We start from the raw sequence: 23627 nt of genomic DNA on the forward strand, positions 1-23627 counted from the left end.
ATCCAACTGTTTTTTTCCCTTATGGTAAGGACATCACCTCCCAGGTATTATTCTTCTGTAATGCCAACATTTCTTCATCCATTGTTTTTGCCCACTTTGGATCCTTTAGAGCCTCCTCCACACGGGTTGGTACTCGAATAGCCTCCATATTGTCCACCAAGGTCTTGCGTTCTGGTGCAAGACCATTGCAGGAGACATAGTTGGCTATTAGATACTTCACTTTGCCTTCCGGAGAAAACCTGTCAGGTGGCACACTCCGATTTTGTCTCGGTGGCAGCTTATATGCATTTACATCATTACTCGCATTAGTTACATAATCATCCACAATATTTACCTCAGGTATATCCAGAGAAGATTCATTGGGCAGCACTGTGGAGCTAGAGAGAGAGGGGATTACGTCCGCAGACTTGTCATCAATCTGCCCTGACTGCAGATCACTCTCGGCTGCAATCACTCCTGACTGCATGCCGCTCTCGGCAACAATCTGTCGTGGCATTCCAGCCCCATTATCATGCACGGCATCTATGATCACTGCCTCATTATGCACGGCATCAGCTATAGTGTTCCTTCCCAAGTCCAACCATTCCAGATCACCACTACAGATCTCCCCTGGTTATCTGAAGATGAAGATACGGGAGCATAAAAATACTCCGATTCAGAAAAGGTCACATCCATGGTAACATACATATGCCGAGTCTCAGGGTGATAACATTTATATCCTTTTTGGTGAGATGAGAAACCAACAAACACACATCGAAGGGCACATGGATCCAACTTAGTGCGATGAATTTTCTGAATATGCACATAAGCCACACACCCAAATACCCAGGGGTGAGAGTATGAGTAGACACCATTGGAACATGGTGAGTGAGGGCTTGAAGAGGAGTGCGAAAATCAACCACCCGAGATGGCATACGATTAATCACGTAGACGGCATAAGTAACTGCTTCAGGCCAAAAACTCTTAGGAACCGATGCGCCCAGAAAGAGAGCACGTGCCGTTTCTAAGATACGGCGATTTTTCCGTTCAGCCACCCCATTTTGCTGTGGAGTATATTCATGGAGAATGCCTTGATCACACAGAAACTCTGACAACTCACAATTAATATACTCACCTCCATTATCAGAATGGAGAACTTTAATCACAGACAAGTATTGTGTCCGAATCATCTGAAAAAAAAATCGAAATACCATACCAACATCACTTTTATTTTTTAACACATACAGCCACGTCATAAGAGTGCAATCATCCACAAACGTAACAAACCACTTAATCCCAGAAGAAGTAACAACAGGGGAGGGTCCCCAAACATCCGAGTGCACAAGTTCAAATGGTAAAGCTCTTTTATTCATACCAGGAGGAAACGAAGCACGATGGCTTTTAGCAAGAATACATACTTCACAATGTAAGTCTGATTCATTTATTCCACTAAATAGACTAGGTAACATATGCCGTAAATACCCAAAAGATGCATGCCGTAACCGACGATGCAACAACCACACTTCTTGTAAATTACTAGACCGGGACGCTCGAATTGCATTAGCTCTGCCAAAAACAATGTCATCCACATAGTACAACCCCTCTCTCTTAGTGCCACGCCCAATTATCTCCTTGGTCTGAATATCCTAAAGTAGACAAAAGGACGGATACATTAGAACAACACAATCCAATTGTTCAATAACCTGTGGTATGGACAACAAGTGATGGGATAAAGAAGGAACAAGCAAGCAATGATGTAAGGGAAGTGACGGGGTGAGATGCACAGTGCCGGCACCACACACGAGTGCCAAAGTACCATTAGCAGTTGATATATTTTTTCTGTGAGATGTAGTCATGTATTGAAACATATTTTTATCATATGTCATATGATCAGTTGCCCCAGAGTCCAGAATCCAACCTGTATGGTGCTGAATTTCGGAGGCTAAGAGAACACGTCCCACGGTACCTGTGTCGGAAGACGAGTCACCTCGAGTACGAGTCAACAAATTGTGACTAGAGTCACTTGGGCTAGGCACGGCTTCCTGGACTGTTGGTGTAGCCGTAGCAAGGGAAGCACGGCCTCCACTGGACCCGGCTGCTCCACGCTCCTTGGTACGCAATTTTTTCTTTAACTCTGGAAACCAATCAGGCACCCCATGCTTAGTAAAGCATGTATCTTCAGTATGACGGGTTTGTCCACAGAAAGTACACTTCAAATCATCTTTATTTTCTCAGTTGAAGGGACAAGAATTTAAAGATTGAGTACAAGAATTACTAGGACGAGAAGCACCAACTGGCCGAGAGATCATGGCCATGGACGGCAACCCTCCGTGATTGTTATTTCCACCCATCATGGTAGCATGTCGTTGAGCTTCACGCCGAACAACAGAAAACACCTCATCAACAGATGGTAGAGGCTGAGTACGTAAAATATCACTACGCACTTTATCAAACACATCATCCAAACCCGCCAAAAAAGCATACACACGATCAATCTGACGTTCTTCTCGAAGTGTCTTGAGATCCACAGCACATTCCATCTTGATTGGTCTCCGTTGATCTAACTCCTGCCAAACGAACTTGAGATCAACATAATACACGCCAACTGGCCGACCCTCTTGACGAAGTCTGAACGATTTAACCTTCAATTCATAAATCTGAGAAATATCTGAGCCATCATAATAGGTCCGAGCCACCTCTTCCCAAATTTCTTTAGCGGTACGCAGGTGAATAAAAAATCCCATGATAGCAGGTTCCATGGAATTGATCAACCACCCTTTTACTATTGCATTCCCTGTCTCCCACGTCTCATACTCAGCACTATTCTCAGCAGGCTCCTTGGTACTCCCAGTCACAAAGCCCTTCCTACCGCGTCCAGCAATGTGCATCTCCAAAACTTTGGACCAAAGAGGATAATTTGATCCATTTAATTTCACGGTATTTGGTACAGCAGACGCATCACTCTGAATAACAACCGGATTCAATACTGGATTATTGGTTGAGTTACTACCCTCTAACTTCAACATGCCACTGCCTCCTTCTGATGCCATTCGACTTTACTCACAAAAAAAAAATAATAATAAAGCAAGACTGATACTGATGATTCACCACACTGCCACACATACACGGCAACACTGCAGAAAAACACAGCACACCCACGCAGCACTACCACCCATACACGGCAACACTGCAGAAAACACAATGCAAAAAACGCAGCAAGACTACACACACACAGAGCAACACTGTTTGCTGCAGAAGATTTGCAGAAAAACCGCACCACCCACACTGCTGCACACGCAGCAAGATTACACACACACACACACACACGGCACCATTGTTTTTTGCAGAAGATTTGCAGAAAAAACAGTCAACCAAGCACAGCAGAAAAACTAGGGTTTTTGCAACTCTGGCTCTTGATACCAAATAGAACTTTTACGGGAATATCTTTTTTTTAACTATATTGCTTCTTTAGAAATATATATATATACAATCAGTGTTCAACTAGGAAACTAAATAAAGCTTATAAACAACCTACTTAATAAAGAACTTCTACTATTTACATTCCCTTTTTTTTTTCCTAATATTGACTCATGACTAACACAAGTGAGAAACTAGCTGTTTAAATCAAGAAAAAGTAACAATCACCGGCCAATATCTGCTCTAGTCTCTCAGAAAACAAAACTCATGGTTGCCAAACTTTAACGAATTCCCCTAGGCCCTAGTCAAGAAATTACTCAAATTAGTATAAAGATAAGTATAGGGAAGCACTCAGGTATTCAACTGTCACAGTTTGTATACCTTTCAAACTTGCAACGTCTGCCAAAGTTCCATAGTAAATCGGTTACCACACAAACAAAATGCAATATGTAAATATACAAACGTTCCCCGTTTGGTATGCCTGGCTTGCAAGTATCGAACCAGACTTTGAGTGATGGGTGAGGCAGGCTACGGTGTGGGACGGAGCTTGTTCGACCCATGTATGAGCTTGGATCAAAAGTCTCCTATTTTTCGGATTTATGCCCAAGATTTGAGTCTCGGGTGGAAATTCAATTAGAGACATCAAACACGGTTAAGACTCTTTTTCGATATAACTGATCACGTAATTAACATATAAAATATGATATTATGAACAAGCAATTATATACAATCGAACAAGAATTTTTCTAATTGTGAGGTGACAAAAGTATGATTAGAAGAAGAAATAATGCAAGAGCTCCCACAACTCAGCGGGGGCACGTTGTTAGTGCCAATCAGCCAGCTATGCCACGAAAAATGTGAAGAAAAATGAATGAAACGTTATTTTTGCTACAAATGATGACACAACTCACAAGATATGGCACTGTAGATAGCTCAATATTTGAGCCAGCACATATTTATTACAAGTGGCATATTTCTTCCATAAAATAAAGATATTTGCAGACTGCACACGGATTAGGATCCTCTCTTGAGCTAAGAGTGAGGATCCTCCTGAGTAAGCTCATCTGACTGTTGAAATTTTATTCAACGGTTACAAACAGGAAGCCTCTCTAAAAGTTATAATAATTGTAGTCGTTGGATAAAATTTCAACGGCTCGATGGGTTTGCTTAAGAGGATCCTCACCCTTAGCTCAGGAGAGGATCCTGATCCGACTGCACACCACCAACAATTCCATAATTTGGTGCTTTCCAGCCACAAATTCCAAATTTTGGATCACCCCTTTCACTTCGCACTAGGAATCTAGGAACATATAGGTCTAGATGAAAATGTAGAACCAATCATTATACGTTGTAGTTAACTGCACTTACAAAGAATATGAATGATTTATTAATAAGTGCAAGTTCGTAGCATCAACAATATTAACAATTCAAATACTTATTGGTCACATATCAAACAACGTGTATATTTACAAAACTACAATTAACTGCAACATAAAAACACTTAATGTTATGGCATATAAACATTACATCAGAGAAACACATGAGATATGAACACTGTCTGAACTATTTTTTTGTGAAGAGAAAAGATAGCTTTCATTAGACTATTGAAAAATAAATTACAGGACAAAAGAGCTGCAAACAGAGGCAGCAACCTTAATTAGAACAATCTTCAATTAATAGATCAGAGATGAGCTCCCAGGGATCCTCCAACAACAAAAGCAACCACTGTGGAGGGCATATTGCCTTGGAAATGGTATTAGTTTGGCGCACACATAGGAAGAATGGACTCCAGTGATCATAGCCATCGTTGATTTAGTATCTTCCACAATAGGCCCAAAGTGGACAAATTAATGGAGGACTCCTTCAAAGCAGCAATAATCTGGAGAAAAATCGCTTTCGAGAGTCAAATTTTGTAAACGCATCCTCGCGGCCAAAGCCAAACCCTCTATAGGCGCAATAACCTCCATAAACAAAGGGGAAAAAGCATTTCCACCCCCAACAACAGAAGCAGCCACAAAATCTCCGTTCTCGCGTCTTGATATACAATTCCAATGCCTCCAAACTTTGTGGCCTCATCCCGGTTCTTTTAAGAGATCGAGAAGAAGGAAGGGACAGGCGGATGGACTCCTGCCACCAATTCAAAACACGAGAAACGGTGTTATCAAGAGTGTCCGCCTTCCCCTTCCATAATTGATTATTTCTTGAAGTCTAAACAACCTACCAAATCATCCAACAAAAATCCAAGTTAGTGCCACTTAGGTTGTTAGCTAGATATAAACCACTCTTTGATGTTCATTCGATGACGGTGTCCTTTTGGAGCATGACCAAGAGGAGAAGCCATCCAAACACAACATGATAAGCACTCCTTACAGTAAACAATTCTTTCTTTCTCAAAATATCAAAACAATCTATCTTTCAGTTTCCTAAAGCTCAAAGGAATGGATCTCATCAAATCAACTTAAAAATCAGAAAACAATTAGTACATTAGGGGCCTTTTCCACGTCGAGCTACTTGCCATCTAGACCCTTTTTCAATAATAATTCTGGCAGCACATATACTTTTCCAACAATAGGAAACTTTATTTTTCACAGGGGCTTCAAGAAACACTGAGGTAGGGAAATACTTAGCCTTCAAAACACTCGCCACAATAGAGGAACGATCTCATGGTAATCTCCATTCCTGCTTCTCCAAAAGAGTGAGATTAAAAACATACATGTATATATATTTGCAGGTTTCGATGAAGGGTACTTAGATCTGGTGATTATTTCTTTGTTCGGTGTTTTTGGTGACTAAATCTGGCCCTAGTGTGCTTCTGGTTGCAAGTTTGTAATTTTTGTGCTACGATGTCATGTTCAAATTGACCACTCGGTCGTTTTCTTTAGTTTTGTTGTCTTGGTGGCTACTGGTGAGACGTTCGTGGCGGCAATAACAGGAGATGCTCCTATCTAGAGATTGGGATTAGAGTTTTATTTTTTGTTTGTTTATATATTGGGCTGGGCTTTTGTTTTTCAACTTTCCCCACAGTGTTTTGGGTTATTCTGCCTTCCTTTGGGTTGGTATGGAACCTTCATTTTTTATTTAATGAATGTTACTTTTTCGACAAAAAAAGAAAAGCATACATCCATATATAAAGAGAACACAAAAGGTGAACTGTGTTTTTGATGTCACCAAGCTTCAACAAAAATGCCTCCAAGACAAAAAACTTCAAAGGCATCCCAAAATAATGCATCAAATAAGATAGGTGTATTTTCGTCATTTTAACAGTATTTTTTTAATAGTTAATTTTTGCGTGCTGTTTTATTTTTATTTTTTAATTAGTACCTCACAATAGGCTAGCAATAATGTGATTTAATTTCTCTATTTTTAAATACGTTCAAAACATCTAAAGAGACGTGTAATGCCGGTTATAAAAAGTCTTTCGCATGCTGATAATAATGTAATTAAATTAGTTGTCAAATGATTGTTTTTTTTTAATGAACGATGTTATCTACACTAAGGGGGAAAGGGTGGGCTTAGCCTCACAATAGGCTAGCAATAATGTGATTCAATCAGTTGTTCATTCAATATTATTTTTTCTATTTTTAAACATGTACAAAACATCTTAAGAGGCGTGTAATGTCGGTTATAAAAAAAGGTCTTTCGCACACAGATAATAATGTGATTAAATTAGTTGTCAAATGATTTATTTATTTTTTAACAAACAATATTATCTATACTAAGAGGGAGGGTGGGCTTGACCTCACAATGGGCTAGTAATAATGCGATTCAATCAATTTTTCATTAAATATTATTTTCTCTATTCTTATTGTAAATTCTATAGAGACCAATTTTATTATGTGAATTCAGCTGCTTTAATTGGTTTATAAGGGGTTTCTTCTAGCATGATCTAAGATTATTCACTTACTTCAAATATTTTACTTTCTTTTTGTCAATTTACGCATATAAATACATTTAAAATATGTAAGTTGCGCGTAGCATGCCATAATTCAAAAAATGCCTTCACGCACGCATGAAGGCTAGTGTGTTTAAAACCAAGTCATTTTTCTATGGTCAAAGGGTAAATATATTACCAATAAATAGCAATTACAAACATTAAGGTCCAAATACAAAGTTAGCACAAAAGAAAAAAAGGACCATTAAACACAAAAGGGCCCCAAGTAAGCTGCTTTGAAATGCGCATGAGCGCATGCACGAAGACTAGTGTGTTTAAAATCAAGTCCTTTTATTTATTTATTTTTATTTATCAAAGGGTAAATATATGGGAATTTTAACTAAAAGTTCCTGATACTGTTCACTTTAACGAAAAAACACATTTTTACACTAATAAGTCAATCCTGATATTATTCATTTTACCCTTTATTTTGTCTTTATCGTTAAAACTCAAAGTTTTCAACCCCTTTTCATTAGTTTTTCTTAAATATAATACCAATAAGCAGCAATTACAGACATTAAGGTCCAGATACAAAGTTAGCACAAAAGAAAAAATGGACCATTAAACACAAAAGGGCCCCAAGTCAACTGCTTTGACGCGCAACACACAGAAAACACTAAACAGTGAATCCCTAGAGAAGCTCCAGTCTCTGTAGCTACTGCCTCCGCCGCATCGCTAAGGCTCTACGCCACGACCAACCCACTCTGTCACTGCCTTGACTGCCTACGATTCCACCAGCACAAACCCCATTGTTGAGTAAAAGAAAGGTCGCAGCATCCTCCTAGGACCACCATAACAACGATTGTCGCCACAAGACATAGAAGTCCACAAGAAGAAAGATCCCATGGGCAACATCACCAACGAAGGCGAACAACAGGAATGACCAACAAGGGCCAACAAGGCTTGTGGTGTGAACACACAAGCCGAAGCTCTACACATTCTCCCTAAATTTCGCAACAAATCGCGTAGAACACAAACTGTAATCGATCGAACTTGTAAATGAATGCAAAATTACACAGTTAATTAAGAATTAAATTTCAAATTCTATAATCTTCATAACACGCAGAACCAAAATGCTTTGCTACAAATTGAGCCAATTTTGTACTACTTTTTTTATGAACACAGAACCCCAAACCGGCAAACCTGAAAGTTCTTCGAAACTCAGCTATAATAATAAAAGTATTTACACTGACGTATATTTTAATAAATTAATAAACCAAAAAAAAATAAAAAATTGAAGCCAAAACTGTGGTCTTTCTAATCATCCAACACCCACGCCCTCCGACGACGGTGTACGAACCGCCCAAACACCGAACTTGACTGACTTCTAGTCAAACCCGGCCCGGATTCAGATTCCGACCCGGACCTCGAAGACGATGAATCGGAACGTAAACGCCCCCAGAACGAAGCTATATTACGAAAAGCACTCCGAATCCCACGACTTTCGCTCCCTCTACTCCTCGATGCCCATAATACCCTTCTTGGAGCCCCGTTTCCATTGAACCCGCCGTCCATTTCCGTATACACAACCGGTAATTCCCTCTCGCCGAGTCTTCTGCCGCCGGAGAATCTCCCCACGGCAAATCCTCCGCCGGGTAATCTCCAGATAGTCAAACCCATCGTCTCTTCCTCGAGACCCGGATCCGAATTACGGTTGTTTTGGTCAGCGGGCAGCTCGTGTCGACAAACCGGGCACGAGTTACGCATTGAGAGCCAGGGGAGGATACAATCCGGGTGGTATATGTGCTTGCACGGCATTTCTCGGGCCTCCGACCCGAGTTCGAATGCTTCTTTGCAAACGGCGCAGTGCGAGTCCGACCCAACGTGGGAATCGGCGATTTGAATAACGGGCATAGATTCCACGGCGGATTTAGACGCAGGCGGGTTTTCAGGTCGGCCCAAACCGTTGATTTCAATCTGGGAGAGCTGTTCAAGTAAGCGGTCGAAGCCCGAACCCATTAAAAGCTCCGACATGGTGGGCGGAAGTGGTCGGAGCCCCGACCCCGCGGCGTCATTATAGTAGAGTTCGAATGTGTTGGACTCGGTATCGGCCTCGGTGCCACGTAAGACGATGACCGGGTTGAATAGAGAAGACCGGTCACCGGAGGCCCGTCGTACCCGGCGGGAGGTCGGAATCGGGTTTTGGCCCCGTTCTTCCTCGTGGCGGTAGGAGGACGGGAATCTACGGCGGAGATGGTTCGGCTGCGGTAGCGGCTGTGGCATCGTCTCGATCTCCTCGAGGAAGCCGGTTTCGCAGTGGGGGCACAAGAGGGCGGAGTCCAGAGCAAACACGCGGACGAAGCGAGTGCATCTGTAACACCAATACGACGTCGTCGGTGGCGGTGAAGGCATGGCCATGGAGGTTTAGAGATCTGAAGGGGAAGAGAGAGAAAGAGTTCTAGTGAGAGAGGGAGAATGAGAAATGAAAGGTGGAAAGGAAGAAGAAGAGCATTTTATTGAGGTACGCGTGGGAAGGTGGAAAAGGACGAAATAGGGTTCGTTGCGTGGCGCGTGGAGTCACGGCACTGATTAAGTGAATAAACCACATAATTTGGGTTTTTAGTCCATTAGGAAGGTATTAAGACAATAATTAAGAGTAAATATCATTAAACACAACTGCTCCACTATTATAATTTTTATGATTTTTCCAAGTTGGAAAGAATATGAATTACCTTAAATTTTTAAATAGTTATTTAGCCGTATTTGTTTTATTCTTATTCTCAAATTTTCTATAAGTTGTTATTGAAAATAAATGACAAAAAAACAAAAACGTGCACCGATTACCTTTGAGCGAAATAGCAGCTATACAAGCGTTACTGAGGATTAGGAAAATGAATTTGAGATCTTGAGTGCATGAGTTCTATTCGCTTAACCAACTACGCCTCAAACTACAACTCTTTTATTAATTTTAGTTTAGTTATTAAGACTTTGTTTTTCAACACTATTTTTTCCTATCTCTCTCCATTAGAAAAAAAAAATTATCACGAGATGAGATAATAAAAACACTATAGAAACTTTCAATAGGTTAAAATCTTGATTGTGTCAAACAAATAAAAAGGTTAGACCTTCTACATATATAATTTTTTTTTTGAAAGAACTATTATCATTAAATTCGACTAGAAACATTTACATCATAAACCAAAACATTAAACAACCACTATGACTCAAAACAATTCCACGTATGGAAGTCACCCTTTCGCGAGACAAAAGAAGTTACTAGATGTGCAGCCCTATTACAAACACAAGGAGTAAAAATAAATTCTAATGACCTTCTATATATATTAATTGAGCTTGGATTTGAAAATCAAAAACAAACATGAAGAATTTTAAGGAGAACAACCATGAAGAATTAAAAGTATATTCTCCTTTTCTTTGTTGGAAAAAATAATTTTCTCTTTTAGTTAAATAAGAGTACCTTAAGCAAAAATACTAAAAAATAATTAAATAATTCTTTAGTACTTTTCTTTTTATTTTATACGGATTAAGAAATTTCTTGTAAGCTACCATAAAAGTGTCAAGAGTCCAAGTGGGTAAATTCAAAAGATAAATAGGCATGTGATTAAATTGATAAAGTTGAAATATGAACATAACGAGAAATTAAGGTGGGGTTGGCTGGCGCGTAGGTGCGAGACGTTGACTTAACACGTGGGACGCCGAGTTTGAAATTTAAATTGGTGGCCAGTTTTCGGCAGGAAGATTCCGAAACCAAGGCAAAGGCGCGTCGGGGGTTGCCTTCACTCGTCTACGAAGACCACATCAAATCTGTGGACTCCATGAGATTGGGTCCCACTCCTTCTGTCCAATCATACTATTTTTAAATTTTATTTTATTTTTAAATTAGGTGTTAAGTAGAAATTCAATATCTTATTCACTAGAGTATTAGATCACATACAAATAGATACTGTTTAATGATATTTTTCTTCACTTGTAAGTTTGAGATTTTAAATTTGGCTGCGAAAAGTGGCGAGTTCGATATTATTATGGTTGGAGACTTTCTTAGGTGCTTCATTGTATTTGTTATTCCATGTGTTTTAATTGCTAATTTTTTTGTTTAAAAATACAAAAATCAAAAGCTGGTTCATTGAGGGACTTATGGCTTGTTTGAGAAGTGCTTTAAAAAAAAGTTTTTAAAGTCAATCTTTAGTAAAAAGCAATTTAATCTTGGAAAAACATTTCAAATGTTTTGGAATCCAAAAATATTTCCTATAAAAGCTCTTTTTATTAAGGTTTTATTAAAGAAAAATAATGAAAATGATTTGAAAAGTTTTAGTTTTAATAAAAAAAAACTATGTTATAAGTTTTGTTTAATGATTAGTACAAAACCTATATTAAAGTAGTCCAACCAAAAATTGCCCAACTATAATAAATTATGATTTGTCGATTTTACCCCTAACTTTTTAGGTTGAGTTTCAAATTTTTGTCGTTAATGGGGTTCATCGTTGTTTTGCAAACTTTCTTCTTTTTCTTTAAAACAAAAATCTAGATCCTCATGCTATTTAATTTATATTTTGTATTATTTCGTTAAAATGTGATTGTCATTATTATTCATAGTGTATTTGAGGTACTATTTTTCAATTTTGCTTCATCAATGGAGTCCATCGTCTGTTTCTCCATAAAATAAATTTGAGATCTACATGTTATTCAATAATAACGACGGGTCATTGTTTCTAGACTGTAAAAATAAATTGTTTCTGGATTTTAAGTAACAATGTTTCTGAAATCTAAGTCACTGTTTCTGGAATCTAAGTTACTGTTTCTGGAATCTAAATCACTGTTTCTGGATCCAAATGAAATAAACACACTGTTTCTTAAATGTAAGCAAGAAAAGAAATAGTGAAATTCATTATATTTGGATTCAAAGCAAAATAAACCTCATGTTTCTTAAATATAATCAACTGATGCAAGAAAGAAAAGAAACAATCAAAGGTTAAAACATAGATTGTTTCTAAAATCTAAGTCACTGTTTCTGAAATTTAGGTCACTGTTTCTGAAAATTTTCTGGAATTTAAGTCACTGTTTCTGAATTTTGGTTATTTTATTTCCAAATACAATGTTTGTTTGTGCATAGACAAAACAAACACTATATCTGATTTTTTTTTTTTTTTCCAGAAATAGTGTTATGTTTTGAGTTCTCCAGAAACAGTTTTATATTTTGGTTCTTTTTTTTTTTCAGACACTTTTTCGTCCGTTTTTGTCATTAAACTTGTTTCGGCGACTTTGTTCCGATGAATGCTTACTTTTTCAACTTTAATTTGGTTGATTTTGAAATGGGGGAATTCGATTTGATAGGAAGACAGGGAGTTATTATGGTGGTTTCGTGGTATTTACGGAAGACAGGGAGTTATTATGGTGGTTTCGATTTGATAGGAAGACAGGGAGTTATTATGGTTGGTGAAGAGTCAGGTCAATATCGAATCATTTAGGGGTATTTACGGAAGTGTAGATTCGTAGCGGGTTGGGCTTGTATGTTTGATCCGTGGACAATAGTTTTGGATGGTTTTTTTTATTAAACTTTGAGCCATTTTGGTTAAATAACATTTTAAGATGGTTTTTGGTTAAATATTTGTTGGCACAAGCCATTTTCATTATAACTTCTTTTTTATTATTTGACAGCATTTCCCAAAAGAGCCATTAGTTTCATTGGTGACCTTCCTTAGAAATTTAGAATATAACCTTTTTTTTTCAAACAAACGATATAATCTACACTAAGGGGGAATGGGTTACGTCTCACACTAGGCTAGCCATAATATCAACTTCGATTTTGGTGAGAATCGAACCTAAGACCTCTCACTTACATGTAAAGATGAATACTACTAGACTGTAATACTAAGTGGCAAAATATAACCCCTTTTTCATCTTTTGCATGTGGTCCAATATCCCAGTGGCTATGATGTTGAGTTTCTATCAATGCGTTCTGAGTTCGAAACTCTCCCTCCTAAATTATTGTAAGAGTTATGAACTCTCCCCTTTCCCCTTAATAATAATATTTAAAAAAAAATACAGAGTAAGAGAGAACAGGAGATAGATAAGAAAGAAAGTGAAGGAGAAATTAAGGTGTCCTTTCCTTTTCATTACATCAAAAAAGTCTGTCTAATTACATATTGACCCAGAAGTGAACAACTACATAATAAATAATGGGGTGTGATATCCACACATCCCATTTTACTTCTCACACACCCTTCTAATTTTCGACCGTTAGATCGGATTGATTGAAGAATATCAACGGACATAAATGAACAAAGGGTGTGTGAGAAGTAATTTGGGGTGTGTGAATCGCACACCCCTAAATAATATTTACAACTAGAGGTGCAACTTGGGCGGGTTGGAAGGTCAACTCAATCCTAACCCTTTACAATTCGGGTTAGGGTTCGGGTTGAGTTTCATTCGAGTTCATTTGGGCTTGGGTTTAATTGGGTTAGTGTTTACTTGAGTTGGGTTCGGGTTGCCTGACTTTTTCAAATTTAATCCTGTAACAACTTTGTGACAGCCCGTCCCGGACTTTTCGTACCGTAAGGGTGAAATGACGGTTTTGCTCCTAATGGATAATTGTTGTTTGTGTGGTTGTTTTGGGTTCTTGGTTGGTTGCATCCCAGCCACACATCCATCATCATCCTCATCCCCCTCTCATGTTGACCCTATCTGTCCCGAGACCCCCTCTCTCTCTCTCTCATTCCTATCTTTTTGTACGGACAACACCATAACCCTTGGAAACTTCACGGATCGTGAAGTCAAATTACACAGTTGTGCTCGTGAGGTCCTTAGAAGTTCAACCATACCCATTTTAGGTAAGGATACCTTCGTTTTCACGTCGAACTCGAGATCCTAGATTTTGGTCACTGTTCATGCACACGTTAATTCTTGTGTTTTTGGGAATTTCAAGCTTGTAGGAAGCTTGGTGAGGTTCTTAAGAGGCTGGAGGTGGTTCGTTTGAAGGTTTTGGACGTCGGGATCGTGAGTTGCAAGTTTGGCCGGAGTTGGTGGTGTTTTCCCGGCGAGTTTCTGTGGGTTTTAGTGTTTGAAAGTGGTATGGATTTGTTCCTCTTGTTGTAAGCTTCATTTTGGTACCAATTTTGTGAAATTTGGTTGAAAAATGAGTGAGATATCAAGTTTAGAAAATTTCCCGGTTTTCCGGCGCCAGCGACGGCACCGAAGTTTGGCTGGAGAAGATAACGAAATATTCCTTCAGTTTGGACGGAATATTCCTAACGGCGTTAACGGAATCAGTTAGATTTAACGAAATATTCCTGACAGCGTTAACTGACGTCGTCAGTGTGCCAAGCACGTGCCTGCGCGTGGGCGGTGCGTGTGGCCGTGCCTTGGCCGGAGCGTGGGGGTGCGTGCGGCGTCGAAAAATTATTTTAAAAATATGGGGATGTTCGTGAGGTTGAGTAGATCACGTTGGTGTATTCATACACCCCATTTGAGCATTGTATGAGAAGTTATTTCGTAATGTTGGTTATGTGCTTTAAAATTAATGTATTTATAGTTGTTTCGCATATAGGTGAGACCTATCCCAAGGACAAGCGCAGTCACTCGAGGCAAGGGGGTTACGACCCTTCTACATACCAGTGAGTGGGCTTTTGGTTTTCCGTATATACCTATATACTTATGTTTTTCCCAGAAAGTGAAATGAAACGTTTATACGTTTATATGCCATGCATTATGTTTGCCATTTAATTATGCATTATTAGTTGCATATATATAAGTGTGTTGATGTTGCGGACGCACAGGTAAGTGCCAGGTAAGTTATGGTTTATGTTTATGTTTAGTAGTGATTTGAGATGCATAGAGAACTCATAACATGCACCCCCGGTGGTAGTGCTCCTGCCCAGAGTTGGGCACAGTCCTTCACGTGATGTTCACCTCCCGCACCACACGCTCATCTTGGATCCAAGTTAGGTGCACAGTCCTGTCGTACATACCACTTTAGGTGGTTCCGACTCGTGTGCAGGTATAGTTAGTGAGTTGGAGATTTGAGCTCTAGATTCAGCCGTACAGGTCACGTTAGGTGACTCCGGCTGACAGATTACATGGCATTGTTTGGCATTACCTGAGTACTTGCATTTTATTTCGAGGCATTTGACATGGCATATTTCTGAGCATGGTTATTATATATATGTATATTCTATTTTTCTGAGAAGTATACATGTTTTATGGTAAGGGGTTAGAACTTTGTTTATGAAATGATTTTTGAAAAGCTTTGTTTTTGCCCACTCACGCTTTCTGTTTTGCGCCCCTCCAGGTTCTAGTTTGGCTAGCGCTTTTGGTGGCTCCCCAGAGGATTTTCCCGGCTTATCTGACAGATTATCAGCAGTGTAGGACCACCTTTGGGTGTGTTTATTTAGTGTTGTTTCTCCCGGACTGCACTAGGTCTTCCGTGCTCTGAACTTTGTTTCTCACACTTACGCTTGCACATGTATGTTATTTACTTTGTGTATAGCTAGGTTTGTATTTATTCATACTTTTATTATTTCTTAGCTTCCGCACTGTGCACATGGTTACGTCACTTTCACGTGACGGCCAGCATGCCCTGATCTCGGTCGTGGTGTGTCAACTTAGTTTCCAATAATTCCTAAAAAAAATTAAGCCAAGTACCCTCAAAGCTAGCTAACTTTAATTTCATAAATCAATCTACTATCAATATGCTGACTAATCAAAGTCTCTTATTCACTAAAAACTTAAGTAATTATAAAGGGTAATTTATTAAAAAAAATATATTAGAAAGGGCATTGGTTTTTGGACTTGGCTCACTTAGGTGTAATATGAGCATTAATTGATATGGGTTACAATCTGGTTAGATTGGGTTTGATTAGTGGAGTTGGGTTAGGTTGGGGATGGACGTGCAAATGATCAACCCAATCAATGAACAGGTTGAAATTGAGTTGGGTTCGGACGGGTTATAACTAAAAAAAACTCACTTATTCGGGTTAAAATCGGGTTCAAATTGGCCCAACCCAAGATGCATCCCTATTTACAACGATGTATTTTTATTAACTAATTTTTAGTCTAATGATGTTCTCTTTTAAATATATAAAACATCCTAATTTAAAATTTCCTCCTCTTTTTAACAAAAATATGAATTTGTATATTCTTATATTGTTACTGTTCAAGATATGTACGTGATACCCAAGTTTGTCGGTATTGCGATAGTCTATAGTCTTACGTTCCATAACGTGGACCTAGCGGCATTACAATACAAGTTTAGATACCAACAATGATGACAGGGATCTAATTGTTAATTTGGACGATGACATTCCAACTTAATATGAAAGATAAAGTATCCTTATTAGTTTTTTATTTATTTTAATCTAGAGTAATTCATTAAATAAAGTTCAAACGGACATATAACAACTTATACCGAGCTTTAAAAAGAACTAGCATACAAAAAGAACACCACTGATGCAAAGAAAACATGAATTTCTTTTTGCATCGAGCACAAAAATGATAAATAATAGATATAAATAACGAGTTTGAACCCAAAAGTAAATACATTCCTAATTGTTTCAACCAATAGTGGCCCGAAAGTAGCTAGTAGAGAAAAACCTAGAAACCTATATGAGGGATGGTCAGCCGCAACAGCTCGGAACTCAGGGGTGAGGAGCCACCACACTGCCAATATTGCACCACAAAATAAATAAAGGTATATGTAAGTTTTTGTTCAGATATTCTTGTTTGAGTAATGCTAGGTAAATTAAATTTGCAAACTAAATGATGTGTCACCAATAAAAAAAATAAAAAATTAGGTTCTCATCCTTATTTTTCCTACTATATTGATTAAAACCTTATTCATTTTCGGTTTTAATTTGCAACCATTTTTTTTAATTCGTGCTAATTTTCTTTTCAGTTTTAATTTGTACCGATTTGTTAATAGGAATACTAATGAAAAATGGGTTGAAAACTTTGGGTTTTAACGATAAGGACAAAATAAAGGGTAAAGTGAATAGTACCATGATTGACTTTTTAGTGTAAAAATGTGATTTTTCATTAAAGTGAACAGTACCATGATTTTTTTTGTTAAAGTTCCCATTATTAATTCCTTTTTGTGCCCATATTTTTTAATTTATTTGTACCCATTTTTATTTTTGCTAAATGTACCCATGCTAATTATATGTTTTAAAATATATCAATAGTTTTTTTTTAAATATGTTAATAATTATGTGGGTAAATTATTTTTTTGCTATAATTTTTTTTTTTTGCTATAATTTTTGTGAAGAACAATATTAGTCTAAAATTGATTTTTAAGTACTTATTATAATTAAAAATATTATTTGAATTTGTTTAAATTTTATAATTTGTGGGACATTAAATGCATAAATGCATTAATTAAATCTCTTAAATGAGGCTAAGGGTCTTGATCAAAATATTTAAACAAATAACGTTTCAATCTAACAATTAGGTTGATTAGGGACCGGAACCAAAATGACCCATAAAAAAATAAGCACGTTAATCAACACTTAAGTAATAATTCAATCATTAACTTCCATGTCATTTAGTTTACAAAATTTGATCTACAAATTTAGTCTCCCTTGCATTACCCTTCTTGTTTTATTAGCATGAGATGTCACTTGATGGTGTGGTGTACTAATGACATGTAAGTTATTTTATAAGTTCAAGAATTCTTTTATGTGTACCTAAAACACAAGATGATACACCACATGTTATAACATAAGTGAATGACATGATTAATATGCCCTAATTTTAGGCTATATTTCTTAATGTCTCTCTACTTATATATCACATTGTATACCACATTTTATTTTATTCCAACTCCAAGTGTATTGAAAATCGCTATTTGTGAGATACTGCGTTGATACAACAAGTATATGATCATAGGTGTGACAATACATAAGTTAAAATATAAGCTTAATGTAGGCAAGAAAACTAGGAAAAGTAGAATAATATGGTTGGTTGGATTAGAGTAATTATATTGTAATTTAATCATGGACGTACATTTTTGTGGGGTGACCATATTGGCTCTTGGAAAGTGATTATGAATGCATGTTCTCCAGTACGCTCCCCTTCTTTAAGGGGTAAAGCAGAAGAAAAAATAGGGGTGAATTTAGAAATATAAATATTAACATCATATATACTAAAACTGAGTTTTCCTCCGGCACTGTTCATCACCAGTGTTCGGACGGATTTGCCCTCGGTTTGTTCTGGGTTCCCACTGTTCTTTTCGTTTTTGTACAGTGAAAAGTCTGGGTTGCCCATGTTAGGCACTTGTTAACACTATATTGTCCTTTAGTCACCACAAAAATTAGTCAAAGCAAGTAGTGATAGAGTCAAAATTTTAGCTTAGAACAATCCAAAAGTCTGATTCTGAAACACTCTTCTAATCTTATAAAAATTACTTTGTCATATAGTGAGTAGTCGGTCATCGTCGTCCTAATCATCCTCTTCCTTAAACCTAAACTCCAAGCATCTCTGACTTTCTTCCTTTCTCTCCCTCCTCCCCAAAGCTCACAATTAATGGATTGCTTACAATCCATAGGATGTCGGATTGGGCGCTAAGCCTACGGAAAAACCTCGAAAATTATAAGCATAACACTAAAATTTTATGCGTGAACAAAATATCAGGGTAGGCCTTAGATTATCGTGATCCTTTCATGGCTCCGCCTCTAAAAGCAAGTGTTGGATTGAAACTTAATCCATTCCACAGTCAAACTCTTCCTCCTTTTTAATATAATGAGAATAATACTATCACTTGTAATAAAAAAAAACATCAACAAAAATATTTATATATATTATTTGAGAGTTGATAAAAGAAGGGGAAGAGTTTGACTCCCTAAAGGTTGGTAACACATCAGCCAAGAAACTTTTTTTTTTTTGGTTAACTACAAGAAACATTATTAGGTACGACTGATTTGTCTGTTTTCTTGGCTTCCATCCATAAAAATCATGGTGAATAATTTTCAATTTGTTCAGTTGCATGCGTGAAAAGTGAAAATCGCCTGTATGTATACTTCATGCTAATTTGTAGTTAAAAGAAGAAAATTTTTAGTATATTAGAAACACGGCTTGATATACCAAGTATTATAATACAAGTGTTTAAATTTTTTTTCCTTAAGCATCCGACCACTTGTATTGTTACACTTAGTATATTGACCATGTTCCCGACATATTGAAAAATTCTCATAGTCAAACATCATGGTGCTTTACGTGATAAAGATAAAAAGAACAATGAGTGCATTACTATTTTAAGATCCCCGTCCAAAACATTGCATATTCAACTTAAAATTTATGAATAATGATCATTATAGTAGAGAATACACAAGACAAAATATAGATAAAATATAGTAAAAGATGAAAGAAATGTAGAAGACATGTATATGAACGGGTACATATTAAGAGCCGCGCACGTCCAAGCCCACTTAAGTTTGCAACTGTGAAAGTCGAGGCTTCGGATTTGGTGGAACTCGAAGTAGCTAGGTTGAAGGCTCTCTTTCTCTCTTTGAGTAGATTGTGCAAAATGAAAGGGATGGTCACGTAACACCATTTGAGGGGTTGAGTTTTGATCATTTAGAGCATGATACTTGACATTTTTGGTTTGTTTGGGAAGCTAATGTCGGGGTTAAGTCTTCAGTTTGGTTATCTCCCCATTGATTACAAATAAAGTCAAGGTGTAGATAGTTCAAATGTTGGATTTAATCAATATAAATCAACTACCAAAACAGTTTGGGTATTTTACGATTTGAAATATATGGCGTAAAGTACTAACATGCCTTAAATGATATTATTCACGATATTTATAAATTTCATGTCGTAATACTTGCGCATAATCTCGCATTCACGACATTACTTTTGTGCAAGTCGTTAAATAAAAGTATTTAGGCTTAAGCGTTGTGTGTCGTATTTGATAATTTATACGACACATTTTCCTTCTCTTTTAAGGCTTCGAGTTATGTTGTAAAGTGAATGTCCATATATTTGGGTCCCTAACTTAAATGGTCTACAATGTAGTAGCAATGAAATAATAGAGATTAATGCTAAGATTGTGATTTGATCCCTTTATGTCAGCCTTATGAATGTGTGTCTTGAAATCCAAATAAGGTTGATTGAATTCTTGATAAACATATAATTATGATACCTAACTTGGAGACTAAGAAAGCTACTGAACGGAACTCTTTACATCAGCCGTATGAAAGAAACATGTAATTATGATTGAATCCTTTACATTAGCCTTATGGACAGAACCCTAGTCTTTTAGCCAGTATAAATGTTGCGGTAAAACAAACAATTTCCATTGAGTAGTTGTATAAGGCTAGGAACTTGTAGTAGATCTTGATATTTCTGTAGTTGTTTTCGTGTTCCGATCGACCCAATGGTTGCTGTTGGAACTACTTTCAGGCCAGTCATCTTTCTTTCATTGTTGTGTTTTAATCGTATAACCATATCAGTCTAACATCAAGTACATGTCTCTTTATTTGTTATAGTTATATTGTTAATCTAAACACTTATAAATTTTACGATTTTTATCCCAAATGTCATTTGTATTTGATAGAAGAGAGCGTTTTGTCAGATGACTACTCAAATTAAAAGCACAAAACGCTTAAAAAGCACAAAAGAGCCTAAAAAAGCAAAAGTAAATATGATTTCTCAAACCTTTCCGATTGCCATTTCGTCTTTGAGTCATCGATAATGGAATTATGCAACTTTCCTATTGTTTTGGCCAAGAATAATGCTACATTGAGTTGAGGCTTTCTCTAACTCTCATCACTTTTCCAACAAAAAAAAGAAAAAAAGAGGCAAAAGTTGTTTGTTGGAAGAAAATACAGTGCTTTTTCATCCTAGTATTGGGCAAAAGCCAAAAAGCAAATATTCTCGTGACAAAAAGAAACACATTTTGATATAAAGTCTTTTTTTAATTTTTTTTTTATAGCCAAGTACCATCAAATTTGTTTTTATTGTTGAGTAAAAAAATTTACGAGGAGATTGGTTACTTTCACCACCAGCGTTAAATATATCCACAAATTCAAGGCAGAAGTATTTTACACATGACACCTAATTGCCAGCTGCTATCGGTATAGATTTTACGTAGGAATTTCACAGATCACGCACCAACAAGAACTGTTGGCACCAGAAATTAACCTCGAATTGGGGACTAACCAGTAACCACAAGCACGCTCTTACCAATTTAACCAACTCTCATCGGCTGGTACCATCAAATTGGTTGGTTTGGGGTCTAAGTTGTTTGAAAACTCTAAAATAGTGTAAGATCATGGGTAACCCATATTTAGGGTTAACTTTGGGTATTGTCCAAATTTGGTATTGGGTAGGGCTGAGTTGTTTTGCAGTGTCACATTAAACCACAAAGCCCAAGGAAGTTAATCCAAGGCCCAACTAAAACCGTAGAGAATCTCACACACATTCTCCTCCGAAAACGGCCGTTCTAAAATTTTCAGAAGAAAATAAAACGGAGGTGCATTCTTGGATCGTAATTTAATTTGGGTGTTTAAAGAATGTGGATAATATAAAGTGGGTGTCCGGAGAAATAAGAGCGCTCATAAACAATAATTTTGACAAGATAATTTAACTTCCTCTAATGTATAAGAAAGGAGATTCGACTTGAGTGCAACAAAACAGACACACTGCCATGACTAAACGACCACACGTCGGAAAAACAAGAATCAAGTATAAAGTGAGTTTGTCGGTCACAAGGGCGATGAAAATGATCAAGGCCCAACTTAAACCCAAGGAGGCTAGGGTTTGAATATGCCTTCTCCTCATTTCTAGATGCAATCACAACCCTACAGTTGGCGAGCTATCAATGCAGACAACATAACTGAAGAAAGTGGGCAGAAGAGAACAGAACAGAGCAGAGCAGATAATGTAATCAAAGTGTTCCACGTGACTTGGCCATTCACTTCAAACTAGCACATGACCTTTCCATTTCTAAAAATATCAGTAAAATACGGATTTGGATCCTCTCATGAGCTCAAGGAGAGGATTCTTCTGATCAAGCAGTGTAGATCGTTGAATTTTTATCCAATGGTTACAATAGAAGGATTTTTTTAAAATTATATTAATTATAGTTGTTAACTAAAAATCCAATAACCCACATTACTTGGTCGGAAGAATCTCTTTTTAAGCTCAGGAGAGATCAAAATCCATAAAATACCTAATTGCCATAATTTGCTGACACATAGAATGAATGATGTAAGACCTTTCCCTTCCCAAAGGGTTAGGGTTAGGGATTTCCTCAACTTGGCAGTTGGCATCCAATGCCAAAACTGGCGTACTTCAGGACTTGTCACGCCTCTTATTATACCCTTTATTCCTTTATGTACCGGGGATTTATTAGGAGAGTAGATTATTTCCCCTCATATTTCCATCTCATTCCCTTCCCTCCTCTTACATATTATTTTTTTATTTTATTATCTTTATAAAAAAAAAATCAATATAAGATGTTAACATGACTAAATTGTAACCGTTCAAATAGGAAGGGAGAGAATCCTCCTCCATTATTAGGGGCTTTATGTTGGAACAATGTTCAATTTGGAGTAATATTAACCCTGAAACCATTTATATTAGGGAACTTTAATGAAAAACTCCCGGTATTATTCATTTTAACGAAAAACCACATTTTTACTCAAAATTTTCAAGCATTTTTCATTAATTTTTCTTTTATATTATGGAGTGCTTACTTATAGGGAATTTACTTTTCTTTTATAAAAAAAGGAAAACTAATAGTAATTCATAGTTATTCATCCTTTTCGTGGCCCGGAAAGGCTCACTAGCTTTGAGCCTCTAACCCAGGACTTTACATTATTTATGGCGTATTTACTTACAAGGAATTGATTTGCAAGAACTGAGTAGCATTGTTATTCATACGTCTACTAATAACCAAATGAATAATAGGTAAGTCTGATTAATTTTGAGTATGATATATCTAAAAAATAAAGATACGAGGTAATTAAGGAGGATCGTTTATCCCATCAACATTAATTTTCATCGGCATTCCTTTTCATTCTAATACTAAGTAAATACATCTTTAAGAATTTGACGCATGATTGGATGTTCAGTTATAGAATTGCTAGAAATGGAACTTTTGAACAAAATTAATTGGTGATAGAACTATACAAGTAAATCACATTGGTAAAATTATTAAACTGAAACCACATTACCTAAAATGACAATTATAATAAGGGAACTTTAACGCAATGATCATTAGTGACTTTTGATCTTATTATCCTGCTAAATCAGGGATGTAGGAATTTTTTTTTTAAAAGAGACTAGCTAGTGGCTTCACTACGGCGGTCCATTCTTTTGGGAGGTTGAAAAGACTCACAGAGGTATTTCA

At 37.0% G+C, this 23627-nt stretch overlaps 1 protein-coding gene across 1 annotated transcript; it reads right to left on the minus strand.

Moving 5' to 3' along the window:
- Nucleotides 1-8350: 8350 nt before the first annotated feature.
- Nucleotides 8351-9761, minus strand: LOC137715732 (E3 ubiquitin-protein ligase RDUF2-like). The gene has a single exon (XM_068455075.2). The coding sequence runs from the start codon at nt 9683-9685 to the stop codon at nt 8585-8587; it is 1101 nt and encodes a 366-aa protein (XP_068311176.2). The 5' UTR covers nt 9686-9761; the 3' UTR covers nt 8351-8584.
- Between the last annotated feature and the right edge of the window lie 13866 nt (nt 9762-23627).

The sequence above is a fragment of the Pyrus communis genome, chromosome 3, assembly GCF_041283825.1.
Source record: "Pyrus communis isolate YQ-2024b chromosome 3, ASM4128382v1, whole genome shotgun sequence".
NCBI classification, from domain to species: domain Eukaryota; kingdom Viridiplantae; phylum Streptophyta; class Magnoliopsida; order Rosales; family Rosaceae; genus Pyrus; species Pyrus communis.

Coding starts and splice junctions, on each gene's coding strand:
- LOC137715732 (XM_068455075.2), bottom strand. CDS start 9,685: ATGGCCATGCCTTCACCGCCACCGACGACGTCGTATTGGTGTTACAGA.